This window comes from Podarcis gaigeae, assembly GCF_964106915.1.
Source record: "Podarcis gaigeae genome assembly, chromosome: 9".
Taxonomy (NCBI): Eukaryota; Metazoa; Chordata; class Lepidosauria; order Squamata; family Lacertidae; genus Podarcis; species Podarcis gaigeae.
The window spans coordinates 38,424,136-38,443,462 of NC_139685.1; the positions used below are offsets into that span (position 1 = coordinate 38,424,136).

Genomic DNA, 19,327 nt, shown 5'->3' on the forward strand with positions numbered 1-19,327 from the left:
TTGTATAGTTTTAGACAGCATGGAGTAGTTACTATAATTTCACATATATAACCTTCCACATCTGCTCTACAAACAAACTGTGGGGAAATATGATACCCATAAAGATCAGTGGACACACTAACTAAACTGCTCATTTACATAATAAGTATTATTTCATAGTTTTTGTTCATATATTACAGAAATAAGGGTAATTTCCAACAACAACTTCATGGGTCAAGGAAAAACTAAATTACAAGTCAGGTGTGTGTGCGCGCGCATGCACGCACACACACATTCAAGATTCATAATATATCTGGAAATAGGCAACTTAAGACAACAAATCTAGATGATTTGTTAGAATAAAAAATGATTTCAGATACAAAGTATTACAACAACTGCATTAGTATCAATTGTCGGTGCCCTATGTGAAATAAGTTAGCAGGGACTAAAACTTTTCCTGTACTTACTCCAACTTTACAGAACAATCTTCTAAAGTGCCCGATGAAATCAAGGAGTACCTGTTGCTATAGCTGCTTTGACGCTAAACAGGTATGGTTTGATTGATGCTAGGCTGGAAAACAACAGGAAGCCACATTTAAGTTGTTCCAAGCTTCCAAAAGAAGACCAGAACCCGTGTAAAGTAAATAGCATGATTGTCAGGCTATGGCTGTCAAATAAAATGGCTAATTTTGGGTCTTGACCTCACTGGCTAAAAAGACCTTCATTCTTGTCATTGTACCCTTTACTGGCACCACCACTTGCTTCATACAACTGATTTCCTATGCTAAATGGAACCTATTAATTTTTCAACATATAAGATGCTAAGCAAACATAAAAACCATAGGAACCATATAATTCTCCTATCATCTACTTCTAGGGTATTAGAGGAGTTCTTATATTCAAGTGCACATGTTCAGCTACAATCAAATGGAGTTAAGCAGCTCCCAACCTCTGTGCTGGATTATTGCATCTGAGTTTGTGTATAGTAATCTGTTTCTTGTGATTTATTATTCACTGGTTTCCAATTAATCATCTCCCTGGAATCCTGAGATCAAGCAATTGTCTCTATGTATTATTGTAAAAAAAATCTTTATTGGCCAGGTATTATAAAGTCATATTTTACAGTGGGAAACATAAAGATAAATGTTATGAACCACATCTCAAAAAGTCATTAACAGAGCTTTTTTGAGATCCTCCAATGCCTTTACAAAGAGAAAGTGACGACGTGAGCAGGTATCATAGCATTCTAAAAAGCGACAGGTGATGTTTGAAAAATGAGGTGGAAGCAGTATAATCAGATCTGCTGGGAAAGGGAGTTCCTGGCTGAAGCTGCTGGATCGTGGAAAGGCATTAAAAAGCTCCAACTGTTATCCCATCGAGTTATTCTATGCAATCTACAGAGGTATTAACAATTAAAATATTAAATAAATAAGGAGCAACTACAAGGGACAGCTAAGGGTGGTATTCAACCAAGTTTTACTCAAACCCATTGAAGTTAATGGACCTAACTTAGTTATGTTCATTAATTTCAATGGGTTTCATCTGAGTTCAATAGCACCCTAAAATTGCAGCAAATAACTTATTTTGTAAATCTCACTTTGAAATAAATTTATTTATCAATAAATAGCTCTGCATTTTAAATTCAAAACATACCTGTATTTCTTATCATTAAAAAGTTTCTAAATTTAGATTGCAACAATCTAACAGTGGATGGAAATAGGAAAGGGCCTCTCTAGCCTCTTTTAATTCTTGCACTGTAAGCAGGGCATCCAAGCATGCTATTGTAGCCCAGCCTCAACAGTCTGTGTGAACAGGTAAATATATTACAGGCTCCACAGGTCACCTGGATCCTACCAAGTTGAAAGCTACAGTACCCCTGATGGCCATCTGTTATTAATCTGGAGATCCCATAAACACTAGTGTTTATCAGCCAATTCTTGGCCAACACACCAAAGTTAATTGGGCCCTTTAACCAGGGGTCAAAATTTGCTCATTAGCAACTCAGTTCAATGGGGATTAAACATAACCAGCAATAAAGACCACAGACTCAAGACTAGAACTAAAATGAATCAGTCAGCTTATTGGTGTCCAGTGCTTCTTTCAAAGCATATTATTATCTTTATTTGGAAGGTAAAGACACTCTGAACTTTGTATCACAGCATAGGAACATAAAAACAATGTAGTACTGCAAAAATAAAATATACTAAGAATTGTATAAGAACAACATTAAAATAGCTTTAAGAAAGCAATCCATCAGAGTTTATTTCCTTTCTTAATTGACGATTTGGCCTCCTTTTGACTTATTTCAGCCCATCTAGTTGTGAAACAGAATTTCTCACATATTAGCATTTTGGAATAAAGTTCAGTTACCCATCCATGGCTGTGAGCCAGGATCCTGTGGGTTTCAGCTGAGTGAAAACACATGAAGCAAAGTTGAACAGACAGCAAGTGGAGGGAGTTGGGGAGAATGTTTCTTTGTAAAAGTATGATGCTGTTTTTAAATTTACCATCATCTAAGATGCTAACATCTCACATGCAGTGTTAGAAACTGAGATGTGAAAGCTAAAAGCTAAAGGCACCTTAAGCCTAGGTTATGGGTGCAACAATGGAATGTCTAGGCACACTTTTTTATAACAAAAATACAAAGCTGAAAATGAATGAACTGCAGCTAAAATATTAATTTTTCACATGGTCTAGGCCTTCACCTGCCCACCCCCCTAATATTCTTAAGAGGGTATCTTCCTCAGTCTTCAGAGAGTAGCTGGAAGTGGGGAGGCAGAAAAAGGTCCTCCTTTCCCTCTACTCTGCAATTTTAATCTGAAATCTTAAGCACAGTACCGTTTTCAGAGCTCAGAAACTGCTCACGCTAATGAAATTCCCTGTTGCAAGATGCACCTAGAACAATGGGAGTTTCAAGCACTGCTTACATGACTACTGAGAATCAGCAAAAGCATGTCGAAATGTTGCAAAGCTTATTTTCTTTCATTCATTTTGATCCATCATGGCTGCTCTACTGTTTGCTGAAAATTGCTGTAGATGATATGTACTTAGTTGGGTTCTGAGTAACACCTGCAGGGTAATTGTACAGAGATATGAGCATCATTTTCCTCTGTCTGCAAACTACCCAAGTGGTGCAGGGAAGGTACCTGAGCATTGCTGTCAATGTCCCTAATTTGAGATGGATGGTGCCTTAGCATTACCACTGGCTATTTGAAAAGGAGCTGTGAATATAGGCATGTTTTTAAGATTATCAATTCTGGCAGAAGTTAAGTAAAAACTAAGCATATTTGTTTTAGTTTAGAAATACTACCTCACCAAATATTTTTCCTACATCTACAATAAGTTTCCTACTTTCCTGTAGTAGTAAAAGTAGGAGGAACACAGATCTGTTCATTAATGCATTGCATTGCCTTTTTTTTTTTTTTTTTTTTTAGTATATGTCTAGCAGAACAACATTGTCTGGCAAACATCATCTGCCAAGGAAAATGGCAAGAACATTGATTTCCACGTATCTATTTATTTAAAACCACCCTTCAAGAGATTCGGGATAGTATAGGGAAGAGCAAATAAAAGCTAATTCAGAAATATATAGATGCAATTGTAAACCAACAAATGAATATAAAGGACAATAATGCATCAACAATTAAAACCTAAACAGGCAAAGATAATCTAAAATTAAGACATGAGTTTACTAGTATGAGAAGAGACATTCCTTCAAGTATTTAGCCCAAACCAGTTAAGACTTTTTAAGGTAAATATAGCATCTTAAGTTGGGTTCATAAGTAAATAGAATACCAATGACATAATGTATGGTTGCGATTCAACATTTTTGTGCACTATAGGGATGTGTTATATTTCTTCAGCATGACAAGTTTTAACTGCCAAATTGCTAGCCCAACTCTTATATGGTGTTCAGATTTTGATTTTGAATTCAAGTGTTGAAAAAGTTTGTTCAAGGCTCTTAAGGGCTATGTTTCGTGTCCTAAACTATGTATCAGCAGCAGCAGTCCTGAGCTTAGAGATGAGGTTTGAATTCTAGAGTGAAGAGAAGAGGCAGAGATTAGCTCTGACTAGAAGGTCAGATAATTATTTCCCACCCTTCAGGAACCAAGTTGCAAAGGTGAATGGGGACTTCCCATAAGTCAGTCCTGGGCTATCACAATGATGTTGGGTAACTCTTTTTGCCTGCGTGGACACCGATGATCAACTGATTGCTGGGTCTTGTGAAGCCCCTTGCAAAACACTCAGCAATATCCAACACAGATGATTGTCAAGTCATGCAAACCACTGTGCACAGCACTCTGCACAAAGCTGTGTTGCTGATTGGTGTTGCATGCAAACACATAATAATAAGCACACCAGAGTTCAAACACAATGTATAAGGAGGTCTGAAGACCCGCCATTTATAAGGAATGATGTTAAGAGTAGAAATCCCAATGAACTTCTCTATGTTTGGGCTCAGAAAGAGATGATAGTTCTTCAAGCCCACATATTCTTTTCCAGTTCAATTAAAATCTGTGCTAAAAAAACCCCATGTAAGTTTGTGCACCACCTACCCACCTGCCCCCTTACTACCAAGACATCCTTTCTCACTGCCCCTCACCCTCAAGATCCAGTGGTAACAGCAGTACATGGAAAGGAGAATTAGGTCTGTCCCTCTCTCCATGCTTTCTGTCCACCTAATACTCTGCAACCTCCAAGACAAAAAGCATAATGGCCATGGGGAAGAGATAGCATGCCTTTCTCACTGCCAAATCAACAAATTAGAAGTATGTGAGATTGTATTTTGGTAGTGGGGGGGCAGAAGAGATGAGTAAATGGGTTGGCTAACAGCCTTCCTGCAATTCCCTAAGTGAGTCTGTTGCCTTCAGGTGCACTGTCCTACTGACATCAACACTGGCAACAGGACAGTGCACCTGAAGGCAACAGACTCACTTAGAGAATTGCAGGAAGGTTGTGAGACACACATTGCTCTGTCCTTCAACATTAATTGCTTCTCTCTGCCTCTCATCACCTGCCACCAGAGGCAGTTACCTCACGCTCTTCTGAACTTCCAATATTTGTTCTTCGGGGGGGGGGGAGTCCCATCCCCTCTGCCACATAAATGCACATGTTCGCAATTTTGCATGCCTAAAAACCCCACCAACATTTTACATCATTGCAGATTAGTTCAGCTCACTAACATACAATAGCTTAGTTTTGTATTCCCAAGACAATTTAATGCAAATTTACTGAAGCAAACTTGCATGAGCATTAGTATATAAACGATAGAAGCATTACGTAAGGCTAAAAAGGGTGAAACCTCAAAAGGTTGCGGAAGGCAAAATAATTTTATTTTACAGCATACTATGACCAATGCATTTCAGCTCATCACCCTTGGAACAACATGCATAAAACAATGCATTCTAAGTGAACTGCAATGTGGAATAAGATCTGCTGGCTCCTGAAGAGGCTGACAAGCTGAAATGGAATACTATATTATTTTGCTTCCAGCATTGTTCCAGGTCTTCAGATATTCCTCTTTGGTGGGACAGGAAGCTTCTTGTCCCTTAGGTACCACCCATCTCTTTTTTTCTGTTGGCGTTATGAATAAACCAAGTGGCACCATCATTGCAAAGTTGCTTTGAGACAGTTTAACTTGGCCAATTTGTTTTAAATCAGGGTGAGGAATCTATGGCCCAAGAGCCAAACTCTCTCCACAGTCCTGCTTCATGTTCTCCTTGGGTATTTTTGCCTGAAAGGAATGTGTCCTCGAACTCTGATAATGCCTCTTACTTCTCTGGATGGAAGATTGTGTGTGTGCACGTGTGCGAGCGCATGTGCCTACTGTACAAGGATAAAATTTGCTCTGCCCAGTGTTGCCTTTACCCTCCTCTGGCATGAAGTCTGTCTAGATGAGAATGTGGCCCTCAGAATGAAAAGGTTTCTCCACCTCTATTCAAAACAGAGCTAAACAATTTGCTAAACAAACAAAAAACTCCAAAGAGCTGTGTCACCAAGCTTCTCTCTCTCTCTTTGCATCAGACACCTGCAGGAAAGGCCCATGAGCGTGCTGCTTTTACATGGCAAAAGTAGTGCCACTAATATTTGGGTGCCTGAGAGCAGCTTAATATCCATATTACCTTCCAAACTACTATAGGACAAAAATTCTTATTTGAATGAGTGTCATGTATGTCACAAATAATGGAAGGGGGAATGTGTTAATTCAGTGCTAGTAGACCATTTAAGGGTATGTTACTAGTTTCCCCCTCCCCTCAGAAAAACAAACTGTTTAGCAACTAACTAACTTAAAGATTGTTACTACTAACCAACCAACCAACCAACCAACCAACCAACCAGGGGAAAGGCCACTAACAATGGCAAACATGTTTACAGGTTTGCAGGACCTGAACCATCCACTAGCCAACTGGGATAAGGTTAAGAAGATACAAATAATTACAGAATAGTTTACTAGTTTGATAATTTGGAAAATTAAGCCGACTGTATTTGGGCATACATGACACAGACTCTATGGAGATTCCAAAAATCTGACAAGGCGAGAGTTTAAATTCTCAACCTAGAGTAGCAATTTACAAATATTCTGTAAAATGAAATAGAGCATTTAGAAAATCAAGAAATAGTAGTATTGCTAATTTCAGTTCAATAAGTTGCATGGCTATTAATATAGATTCAGACAATAAACACCTTGGTGGTATTCAACTAGGTTTTATGCAGAGTAGGCTTATTGAACTTATAGGACCTAACCTACCCATCGTCATTTATTTCAATGAGACTGTTTAAAACTTAGTTGAAGATATAGATAGATAGATAGATGATAGATAGATAGATAGATAGATAGATAGATGGATGGATGATAGATAGATGATAGATAAGATATAGATAGGTAACATTTCATTACTGTCCCTGTTCAACCATGTCTACGTTTGTGCTGGTATATATTTAGAAAATCAATGCAGCCTCAGTCCTTCCCTAGTCTTGCTGGTGCCATGCTCCTGGGAGCTAAACCATGGTTTGGCTTAGTATTACATCTGAACCTAGGCTTGTGCTTTATCTCATTCCAAACCACAGCTGTTCTCCTCCACTTATTGGTTCTCCTCAAAATATGAACCTGCAGCAACCAATTTACATGAGGGCAGGGGGAATCAATGCTCCTCAGCTGGCTTCTACTAATGTCCATTTATAATATTTATTTCCAATCTCTTTCAGCTTTCAAGAAGCTGATGGCTGACAACAGTAGATAATGCCATGAAACAGAGAATAGTTTATTAAACACATTAAAAACACGTGTATCTGAAGAAGTGTGCATGCACACGAAAGCTCATACCAAGAACTAACTTAGTTGGTCTTTAAGGTGCTACTGGAAGGAATTTTTTTTGTTTTCACATTAAAAACAATACAGCTCAGAAAAAGGAAGTTAAACAGCTGCTTGGACAGAACCAGCAGCAATTATCACACACATGTCTAAATAAAAAATGTTTTCACACTTCTAAAATAATAGAGTTAGAATCCAGCAACTGCTTATTCATGAAGAAGTTCCAAAACAAGGGTACCATGTTCTTGAAATTTGACTTCACAGATAGATAGAATCCAGAGCATGACATTTCTCCAGCTCACCTCCATCAGTTCACTGAGGACCGTATAATTTCATTAGGTGGAATCCAACTGGTGCCCATGCACTTGTGAAAAAGCTTTTGATCCAGTGGGCACCTCCGCTTACTGAAAGGGAGGTGAAGTGATTTGCACCAATTTGCAATTCCCTTTATGGACCTCCATACCACTTTCTACCTTGCTATGGAATGTTCCTCAAGCTGGGGGATGCATGAGATACTGGCAAAAAAAGCCCCTCCCCTCTTCTTCCATTAATGGAGGCAACAATTAAAAGTCCTTCTGTGAGTGCAAGGGCACCAAATGAATGCCACTCATTAAGTTTTTCACCCTACGCTAATATGCTGTGTTTGGGGTGGAATGGTCTTATAACAACTCAGGGCAGAGAATGATTACCTAAGATCTTGAATAATCTAAATGTTTGTTTTACACATCTAAAGTCACTGTATAATTACTTTTGTAATGTTAACAACCACCTGATTCATGACCTAAATATTATATTGTATGCCCGCACACAAATTTTAATAGTCATGTATGTCTCCATCTCACATGTATGAAACTTTCATGCACACTTCTGCACATTCTCACATGTGTCAAAAACTTCTTGCTTCATATAAGTCCCAGTGTGACTTCATGAGGATTAAGAAAAAACAAGTAGTTTGAAGAGTGAAGCATGTCTGCACACCTTGGTACCCGGGCCTGAGATGTATATTTTAAGGCCCGCCTTATTTTTGAGATTGCAAGTTGTTTTAAGCTCTTTTTAACACTGTTTTAATTGTTGCAACCCACCCTGGGATGACAGAGTGTATAATAATAATAATAATAATAATAATAATAATAATAATAATAATTTGCATAATCCACACTTGCACACTTCTCAACAACAAAAATTTAAACAGAATTCACTGGTAAACCATAAATATTTATGTAATAGTAATGCCTGAGGAGTTAGTATACAGTTTTATATTTTTTAATGGTTTTGTTAGACTTAAAAAACAAATCTAGGCCACAATTCAGACAGCCATGCAAGAAGACTGGCACCACCCAAAGGGGTTTTTGACCTCTATTTCTCAAGCAGCAGCCTCCTGCACATCATGGCAAACTGTTTTAGAAATTCAGGGGAATTTCCAAAGCAGTTTGATCAATGCGGCATTGGGGGTGGGGCAGGGAAGGGGGGGGAATCTGCCATTCAAATAAAAAACAAAAAAGACAGATGCCCAGCTGGGTACACCTAACAGCTCTCTAGATCGTGGCCTGAAATCTTTGGCATTCAAGGCCACACTTCTAAAGATTTTCTATTTTGCCTATGAATGCTATTTTCACAAACAAGGAACAGTACCTTCCTATGGGATTACAGCATGACAGAGGTGTAGTTGGCCCGTGGGATTAATTAAAAGGGCTAGCATTTATTGCTTGCTCCTTTTAAATTGTTCCCATTTTCGTTAAACATTACTGCTTTTTAAGTTGGTCATGGTATGCCAAACCAAAATGACACAGACCTTTCATGCAAATACAGGATAATATTGGTTACAGAAGTATTCGACATCACTATACGCCTTCAAGAAATCTTAACTTTGTATTTCTTTTCAAGTCAGAAGTTAGCTGAAACATACTCTATATAAAGTATAATATTTCAAAGTTCTCTATTTAGAAGCAAGCAACTTCCATATTTTAAAACATGAAATACCAAAGTATTAAATCACAACTGACACCACGGCAGGCATCTGTTTTTCTACTACAATTTAACAGCCCCATTATATCCACAATCAAAGCAAAATGAGCATGTATACAGGCAGTTACAATTTAAAATGAAATTTAACGAAATAGCCTGTTCCCAAAATAAGCAGAATTTGCTATACTTACTGAATGTTTCTCCTGCTGGCCCATAACTCCATGGTTAGCTGGGATTGCAAGAGGTTTCATAATGAACAAACATATGCTGAACTGAATTTACACATCATGTACCAATTTCTCATGGATACCAAATCATCCTCTACTGCATTAAACTAAACAAACAAAAACCAAGGGAAAAACCAAGCCAAGAGCTCAAAGTGCCGTTCACAAAATCTCTCACACTTGTAGTGCAGAAAAGCAATCCAAACAGCAGCAATTGTCTCCATTTTTATAACACTCAAAGTCTTAAGCGTGCAAGGATGTAAAGTGCCTGGCAACACCATACATATCCAGCATTCTTCTACAAGAACGAGAGCATTCCCTGAGAGCGAAAGGGAGGAAAAAGGGGGGGGAGAGAAAAGCTAAAATGGCTGACTGCACACAGACTCCCTCAAAAAAGCTTAATACAGTATTATATTAGTAAGGGTGCGGGAACCAGCTTCCTGCATTCAGCCAAGCATTGTTAATACTCCTGTTTAATTTGCAATCACAGTAATAAAGAGCCCCTCACCCCCATAAAAAAAATAAAAAATCAGGGCAGAGCATGTGAATAGGGACCTCCCCTCTGGCTGCTAATGATGCTGACAGGGTGACCAGTGATCTCTGTTCCACTCAACTAACCAAGTTCGCACAATTAATCCAAGCGGCATGACATTGACGGACATTTAATTTAATGATGCCTGTCCCTCACATTCAAGGAAACCATGCCTACCATCAAGAGAGTCACTAAGGGAAAAAAACCAAAAAAAAAACCCAAACAAACCAAAAACACCAAAGGCACATACACAGAGAAAAACCTAGAGAATCATGAGTCTGAATGTAATACGCCAATATAATTACGTTATTGTGCTTACTTTGGAAGACCATGGCTGCAGGCAGTTGGCATAGCAACGCACAAGGAAAGCCATTTCCTGGGTAGAAAGAACGCTTCCTTTTCTAAATAAAAAATTCCTCTTAGGATACAAACGGCATTGCTGCTTCCTGCAGAAAGCAAAGACACTGTAGTCTGTCTCTTAACCTGCACACAGGCACACTCAATGCAGTTCTAATGATGTAAGTGGATCTCTCTCTCTGCCTCCCTCCCTCTCCCCCTATACATCGTAATATTCAACTCAAATGGAAGACACATTCCTTGCGGCTTGCCCCCTCGGCTGCTTAACTATTTCACTCATTAAGGTACAGATGGACAATTCAGATAGAGTAACAAGCGCTTGCCTGTATTATGTCAGCTTCTGTAGGTCAAGCAAATCCCAAAGGGGAAGGAATCCATTGATTGCTGGCTCCAGTGAATACCACTGAAGGCAGGGTGGGAATAAGGAGAAAGACTTACTTGAACAGGCTCCGAACTAAATAGCATTTTTCACCAAGGTGAATATAAAGCAATGGTGTTTGCTGCCACCTCCTCCCCCACCCTCCCCCACCCAAAAATAATGTTGCGGCAAAGCTGTAAATATCTCTATCAACTGCTTAATAATGGCATACTTGACAAGCTTTCATGGGCACACAGGTATGATACTGTTCAGACTTAGGTAACTGAAAGGTGCATGGCTGTGAATTTTCACAATCCTCCGCTGAAATTTGTTTAAATAAAGTCTGCAGTTTGCCACACAGGTCAAACATGTAGTTTCCATTAAAAGAGGTGTACAGTTCACAGAATATAGCACTGGAATAGGCAGGCAGGCTCTAAATTTGTACAGATCCAACATGTCTCTTGGAGGTAGTATTTCATTTTTAAAATGGAGAAATTAACCTAGCCACTCCCATGTAAAACTAGCTCTGTCACCACAGCATTATGGCACATGAACTAAGCTGAAGGGCATACTCCAGCCAAAAAAAGCACAAAGCCCTGCTACATTACAAGCAACACACTTCCATGATGTTTTTATGCAAGTCATCAGTGAGAAAAATAAGAAAGACTTTTTTGCCATCAATTTTTTATCATGAAAATCTGACCTTTTTACACTTACAATGCATTCCTGGTATTCAAGCCCATGTGCACACACAACTTGGGAGAGAAAGGCAGGGAAAGAATGCTCATTTCTGCTACTACAGTAACAAAAATCGAACAGACGACAAGAACTTTAAACATATATTTATGAACAATATAGAAAAGTGCCAGAGACAGAGGCTGCAGCTGTTTCTACCAGACACATGCATTCTCAGTTGGCTAATTTAATCTGTCATACAGTAATGCTTTCCTGTAGTGACTGCAGGTCAAAGCTCACTTGGCAGACCAAAAGGTGATTCTCTAAAAGTCTATTTTTATAAAGCCATAGAATTCTTTAAAAAATAAAAACAAGCACCACCACTAAACCATATTTTAAAGTTTTGGATGATTCATTTTTAGGCTCGTGTATACCATAATAATCCGTCCTGTATTCTTTTTAAAACACACATTAAAATATGTTTCCTTAGAATGAAAATCTAGAATAAGACTAATATGGGACCGTAGGCTTTTCTTCAGGGTTCGACTATGGCAAAACTGCCTTTATGCATGTGTATTCACACGTGCAAGAGTATTTTTGAAAGCATTTTACAATATTGTGGGAGCTGATAGCACTCATTTGAAGCAGTGGTCTTCAAATTTATTTTTAGCTGTAGCCAAAGAACAAACGTGGATACGTTTGTCACCCTCCCACCATCACTGTTTATTTCGACTGCAAATCTTTTCCCTTTAAACATATAAAAGAAAGCAAATGAGGAAACGCCCTACTCTGGACTCTTTGGTTCTTAATATCTAGGAAGCACCCTCTCCAACAATGGTTTTCTTATTGCATCTTTTCCTTTTGCTGCCATGCCCAGAACACTTCTGTCTCTAGATTTTAGTGGACACATGACACTGGTGGTAACGTGGCTAACATTTCTGAAGTCACAAGTGCCACAGGCAGTAGTTTATAGTGGGTAAGGCTTGAGCTTCCTTCTGCAGTGATACCTACTAAGAAAAGCAGAAGTGGGATGTGAGGAAGTGTGGCAATTGCTTCTCCCACCATGTGCTATGGCTGTCAAAAGAAGACAGCTCAGATATACTAATCACAGAGCAACACAAAACCTATCTAGAAGAGCTCTCACACAGCTGCTGGGCTTTCTTCTGGCAAGCTGCAGCAAGTCGTCTGACTCACTAAGCTCTTACTACTTCCTCACTGGAGTGGAAGGCACAGCCCTGTAGACAAAAGCTCTCTGTTTGTTTGGGGGTTTTTCTTGTTCCCATATTCTGGTTTCTTATCCTCTTTTTCTCCTTCCTTCTTCACATTTTGTTCTGATAGCCCAACTTATGACAAGACTCCGCAGGTGCAAAGGCTGGTTCCATGACTACCTGGCTACTGTTGAGCTGCAATAAAAAATGTGTTAGGCTCATGCGGCAGCAGCCTGAGGTATGTAGAACTAGCAGAAGTCATTTTCAAAAGCCCTAAGGTGCCCACAGAGAGGTGGAGAAAACAAATGTTTACCAAGGTCACTGAAAGAAGCACGTTTAGATTTAAATTAGGAAATGCTGCTCAGCAGTTAAGCACAAAGGCTATACAGTCTCACTTCACAAATGTTAAGTGGCTCACTAAGTATGGACTAGGGGCACTGAGGTCCCAGTCACAACTTGTCAATTTTACAGATGGCAGACATGCATAGCATTAGCCTTGAACACCTTCCCCCACCATGTGCAAAACCTTCAAGGTCAATTATCTCAAGCCACAAAACGAAAAAACTTAAGGATGATCAAAAATTAGTTGCAGAAGAAGTGAAAATTACAAATAATGGAAAATCTTTAAATGTTAAAAATCAGCTGGACCTAGTTCATTCTGTATATTCTATGCATGGCGTGGGAAGGTTCTATGAGCCCCCCATCCCCAAGTTTAAGTTCTATACCTTAGAACATAGGTAGGCAAACTAAGGCCTGAGGGCCGGATCAGGCCCAATCACCTTCTAAATCCGGCCCACGGATGGTCCGGGAATCAGCGTGTTTTTACATGACTAGAATGTGTGCTTTTATTTAAAATGCATCTCTGGGTTATTTGTGGGGCATAGGAATTCGTTCTTCTTTTTTTCAAAATATAGTCTGGCCCCCCACAAGGTCTGAGGAACAGTGGTCTGGCCCCCTGCTGAAAAAGTATGCTGACACCTGGAACAACCTCCCCTATTTGGTAACACTCAAATTGTTTGACCTAAATTCCCATCTTCCATAACCAATTGGCCATGCTAGCGGAGGCTGATAAGATTTGTAGTTCAATATATCTGCAGAGCACAAGGTTGTGAAAAGCTGTCCTACTGTATGTAATGTCTGTACTCTGGAGCTGTGAAAACAGGCCCAAGTCTAGAATAGTAGTAAGCGACTGACCAATACAAACACACTTAACACAGGCTTGGAAAAATTAGGTAGCCTTAGGATACAATTTAAAAGACCTTACTATATACCCATTACTCTGTTATCAAACCTATGTTTTTCATTAGAAATACATCAGAGCTTACTAACAATAAAATCCCTATGGACACAGATGTCATGTCACTTGCATTTCAATTCCCAGAATTTACTCTTATCTAATGACATGATATCACTGTCATGCAAATTCAGATGTCAGCAAAGTATGACGTAATGGAATTATTTATTAGAGACAAAGAATTAGTTCAGAAATAGTGACCATAATTCCATCATAGAGTTTGAAGGTGTCTGAAAGGGTAATCAAGTCCAATACTTGCTGATGCTGGAAATCTACTAGTACAGCATCTCTGATAAGTGTAGACAAAAGTGCTACTAGAAACCTAGCTAAATCAATTATCCAAGCAGTCTAATTTGTCAGCAAAATATATCAACATCCCCTCTGCTACCCAAAGCCTTGCTTCTCAATCATTTTGTGAGAAATTTTCATCTGGGGCAGTTATAAAAACTGAACTGCAACTATATATTCCATGGGTTCCATTGCTGGTTGGTAAAATGGTAAAGGTTAAGTCCAGTCAAATTTGACCAGGGGGTGCGGCGTTCACCTCTGCTTTCAGGCCAAGGAAGCTGGTGTTTGTCCACAGACAGCTTTCCAGGTCATGTGGCCAGCATGACTAAACTACGTCTGGTACTGTATAACGGAACATTGTGACAGAAACCAGAGCACACAGAAACACAGTTTACCTTCCTACCGCAGTGGTGCCTATTTACTTCCTCCCGCTGATATGCTTTCGAACTGCTAGGTTGGCATGAGCTAGAAAAGAGCAACGGGAGCCCATACCACTGCATGTATTTAAACTGCCAACCTTATCATAGGCAAGCCCAAGACGCTTGGTAGTTTAGATCACAGTGCCACCCACCCCTGTGGGTTGACTATGCACTGATGTCATTGTGGGCAAGTACTAAGTGTCAGGTACAAGATCCAACATTGATGAAATTAGGGTGGTGGTTGGGCATCATTAGTGATGATGGCAGTGAACTTATGAACACCTTACTTTGTGGTCTCAAACACAAACAGGAGGTAGAAGATTGAGAATAGCATCAAGTGAAAACTTTAATAAGGACATCCAGTAAGTGATGAAAACCACCCATTATACCTATTGCCACCCTTCCAATGTGTAATGCACTGAATAAGTCATCTGCATTGCCATAAAGTACTGCCAACTTCTACAGCTATGACACCAATACATCACAATCTCAGTGAGATTAAATAGGGTACTACCTCTCCCTATGAACGATGAACTATGAACAAAAAGTGCCTTCTCAGTACTATATCCAACCGGGAAGATGAACATGTTGACAAAAATATCCAGGGACAACTATAGCAGCAGAATGACTCTCAGTAGCTCTCTTTGTAACTAATATTTTTGCAGGGCTGTAGTAGTAACAAGCAACAGTAACACTACTCAAATTGAGTAGTAACACTATTCAAATTGCAAAATAAAAGAGCAGGTTTCAGCACATCATTACCCTTTGGTCTGAGTGGTTGCAGTAGATATAATGGCAGCAATTAAGAACTATGTGATCTGAATCATGGTTGCCAATCCACTACTAAAGCTAACTGTAGGCAGGCTGGCAATCATATGTGGATGCCAGAGTATGGCTCTTTAGTTTATTCCCATACCACTTGAAATTTTCAGTTTTGTAAAAAGGAAAATATAATTACCCTGACTTATTATTATTAATATATTACTATTTAACCTTAAAATATTACACTTGCAAATAATGTTATAGTGCATTTTTCTTAGATTCTCTAGGTTTAGGTTTAGGCTTAGATCCTGTTAACATTCTATCTTCACCACCTCTATTAGCAATATATGCTGCATGGTTAACCCATTTGCTGGTGTTCCAGACCATCTGTACAAATACCATTCTGTTGAGCTGTTACTGTGGATGAATCCATAATCCAGATCTTTAATACACCCAGCACTGAGCACAGACACATTGGTGCCTTAGCTGGGTTTGCTGCTGACACCTGCCAATCTTGCTTTAATTGCAGATTGGTTAGTCATATAGCACATTCTGTTCTTAGCTTTTAGAGAAAAACATTCCATTTACATTTCCTACTGCTTAAAAGAGCAGCAGTGTGTATAAAGGTATTAAATATTTTTAATCCATGACTCCTGTTTAAATAGCTACTTTAAAACAGAAACATTAGAAAACTATGGAAGTGTTTGTGCCATTCCAACTAATGCCAGCTGTTTTGTTAGCAGGATTTAATAACTAAACTAGAAAAGCCTGCCATATGCAAACACACAAGTTTTATGCTGCAAAAATACTTTAAAATCTATTTTAATTATACCTCAAAAAAGGAGGCTTAAGTGTTCACATATCTTACAAATGTTATACCTTGGAGCATTTCAAATGTTTCAAAAGCAACAGCATTAAAGCAATCCTGGCTAGTACAGGTGGTGGCCCTCAATTTTTAAATTTGCATATTTATGGATGCTTATGCATATTTATGGATTACTGAAGGAACTATCACACAAACAGGATCATTCTTCCTTTGCATCAGCCAATGTGGAGAGGAGGGGCAATCCTGCTTAGGGCACTGCTCAGGTGCACAATAGAGTTTAGAGAGCTTGTAGCAATCTTGTGAACCCAAGCCCATAGCTTAGCAGGATTGCTCACACTTTGCAACAGCAATCCTGCTTAGTGCTGGGTCCCAAAAGCGCTGTTTGAAGCATCTATCTTTGAACGTTTGAAGGAGAGGGAGCTACTTTAAACAGTGCTTTTGAGAAATTCTTTAAGGCAGCCACTGCACTCCTGTTTTAGAGGGCCTGAGGTTCCCCACTCCTGCTATAGTTAATGACAGAGTGGGCACTGTAACTGCTCCTTACTCTGCTAGGACACCACAGGACGAAGGAAAGGGAGTATGCTTGGGGACCTGGGAGTGGCAAGAGAGTAGCCGATGGTGCAAGAGTTCAGTCAAGGTATCTGAAGGTTTATGTTCCATTTAGCCTTGTCTTCCAAAGTCCCTGGATTTCAATAAAAGTCAGGCTCCAACAGTTACTCATAACATCCCTCATTGTCAGTGCTGAAGCTCCCTCAGTTCTCAGACATGCTGCTTTGAGGACTGGCCAGCTACTTGGACTTGGGTTCTGCAGTGGCAAAACTATGGTCCCAGTTAAGTATGTGCAGCTACTTATTTCAGACATGTTTAAGTCAAGTCTCCTTAGAATCATAGCCAGCGACACTGATGTGATCGGTCTAAAGTAAGCAGTCCACAGCTTTAATCAGAATAATGAGTTTTGCTGTTGTTTTTATAACAATCATAAGCTTATGGATACTTGGAGTTTGAACAGTCAGGGATTGATTTATTGACTGACTGACTGACTGACTGACTGACTGGTTGATTAGTTAGTTAGTCACCCTTAATAAATATTACAAACAAAACATTTTGTTTTGTTTGTAAGATAAACATTGTATCTTACAAACAAAACATTTATAAATAGAGAATGACATCCAATAGTGGCCACCCACTAGTGGACCAGGCTTCCACTGGTGAGACAAGACTTACCCTTCCTCTCCTCCCCTTCCCCCTGCACCTCCCATACAGCCCAAAAGTTCAGGCCACAGAGAAGGGGAAGCTTGTATGGCATGGATACCCCCCCATTATACTTTTTAGGAAAAGAATCCAAAAAGACAGGACAATACTTAAATTTCATAGCTACAGTACCATGGCCAAGAAAGCCCTTTCCCTGGTAGACATACGCCAGTGATCAGATGTCATGCAACCAGAGCAAGGCTTAAGGTCTGAGTAGGCTATGCAGAAGGCAATCTTCCAGGAAACCTGCCCTAAGCCAGTTAGGGCTTGTCAGGTTGAAACCAGCACTTTAATTCCCAGGAATGAGCTGAGAGTCAGGAGTTGCATATATTGACAGACATTTCATCTCTAGGTCACTATCTCTAGGTGTGATCAGATTAAATGTATTTACTGCATACTGACTGGTTACCTCTGAACAAGTCATAGCAGACAAGTGCCCCCACTCATTAAAAATGGCAGCTTAACAACAAATTTTGATGCATGAATTTGACTGAATACTATAGATTATATTTTTATTCATCAACATGAAATTAATACCAATATCTCTATTCCTTCTCTAGAACTACAAAAGGATGCAAGATGCCCAAGCATAATGTATATACAATATTCAAATATTGCAAAGTTAGTAGCAAACCAGTGGTGAAGAAAAGTTTTAGTATTCAATGTTTTTCCAAGTTTTTAACAATCGTCTGTCATTCAATTTTCTACTGAATTTATGTACAGGTTTCAATTTTCTATTATTAAATGGATTTCTCTCAAGGAAGGTTGCCCAGTCTTCTCTTAACAAATAAGCATACATTTAACACTAGCATTTAATGTGACACAACTCCACATTTGAGTAATTCAGAAAAAAATGCCACCTGGTAAAAAAACTGCTTATTGAAGAATATCTCAGTAACTCTCTTAACAGATTTATAAGCTTACAGGGCAGGCAACCCAGCACTGTCAATTTTCACAAATTGGAAACAGGACCCAGACTGGCAGGCATATTACTGACACCTAAATTGCCTAAAATGCAGCATGGCTTGATACACAACACCCTTATTACAGTGAATTTCCAAAGCAACCAAAAGATGGGTCCAATTATGGCATCAATACAAGCTCTTCTTCCAAGGGGAATGGAAGAAGAGCAAATCCCAGTGGACACACACGTTTGCAGCAAAGATGATGTAATGTATAGAGACAGAAAGGTATCCTCAGACAGAAGCTGAAACTTAGGTAAACAGACCACACAGTACCTTGAACTGCTGTGTACTTCTTTCAACTCTTTGTGTGTGTGTGTGTGTGTGTGTGTGTGTGTGTGTGTATGCGCGCGCACACACACAAAATGGCAACAGAAACTGTAACAGTATCTCAGGTTGTTATCCATACGTTTGCCACTCTGATATGATTTTTTTAAAAAAGCAGTACTGGCTATGAGTTAAGAATAGTCACTCAAGTACCTTGTGAAAATATAAATTTAGGATATACGTAAGCAAAACAAAGTTAAATATGCCACTACAGCTAATGAATCCATCCATCCTGACATACATAAAAAAATTCAAAGCCCTAAATGTTCTTAAATCATTATACTTTAGGAATACTTAGAACCTGGTTATTTTGTCTAGTACAAAAACTACTTTTGACTTCTACCCTCAGATGCTGCTAATCTCTATAGGTTTTCAGATGTTAGGATGAAATATTACAACTGAAAGTATTAAAAAGTGCAGCCTATGAAAAATCAATGAAATTAATAGTGTTAAGCTACTATTAAGTATTAAACCACTAACTTTAGATATACAGCTAGACATAGGTTGCAAACATAGTACAGTCGTACCTTGGATCCCAAACGCCTTGCAACTTGAATGTTTTGGCTCCCGAACGCCACTAACCCGGAA

The 19,327-nt window shown here is 39.1% G+C and overlaps 1 protein-coding gene across 12 annotated transcripts in view; it reads right to left on the reverse strand.

The window, feature by feature from the left end:
* Positions 1–19,327, reverse strand: part of RAPGEF2 (Rap guanine nucleotide exchange factor 2) — a 148,689-nt gene that overhangs the window by 49,733 nt on the left and 79,629 nt on the right. Inside the window, exon 1 of one of the 12 annotated variants that reach the window (XM_083755299.1) lies at positions 10,332–10,474. The exons of 10 other annotated variants lie outside the window; for them this stretch is intronic. In XM_083755299.1, the coding sequence (XP_083611425.1) occupies positions 10,332–10,385 (54 nt within the window). In that variant the 5' untranslated portion in view covers positions 10,386–10,474. Of the gene's footprint in view, positions 1–9,447; positions 9,946–10,331; positions 10,475–19,327 lie in introns of those variants that run through there. One more of the 12 variants, XM_083755298.1, reaches the window with a different exon arrangement.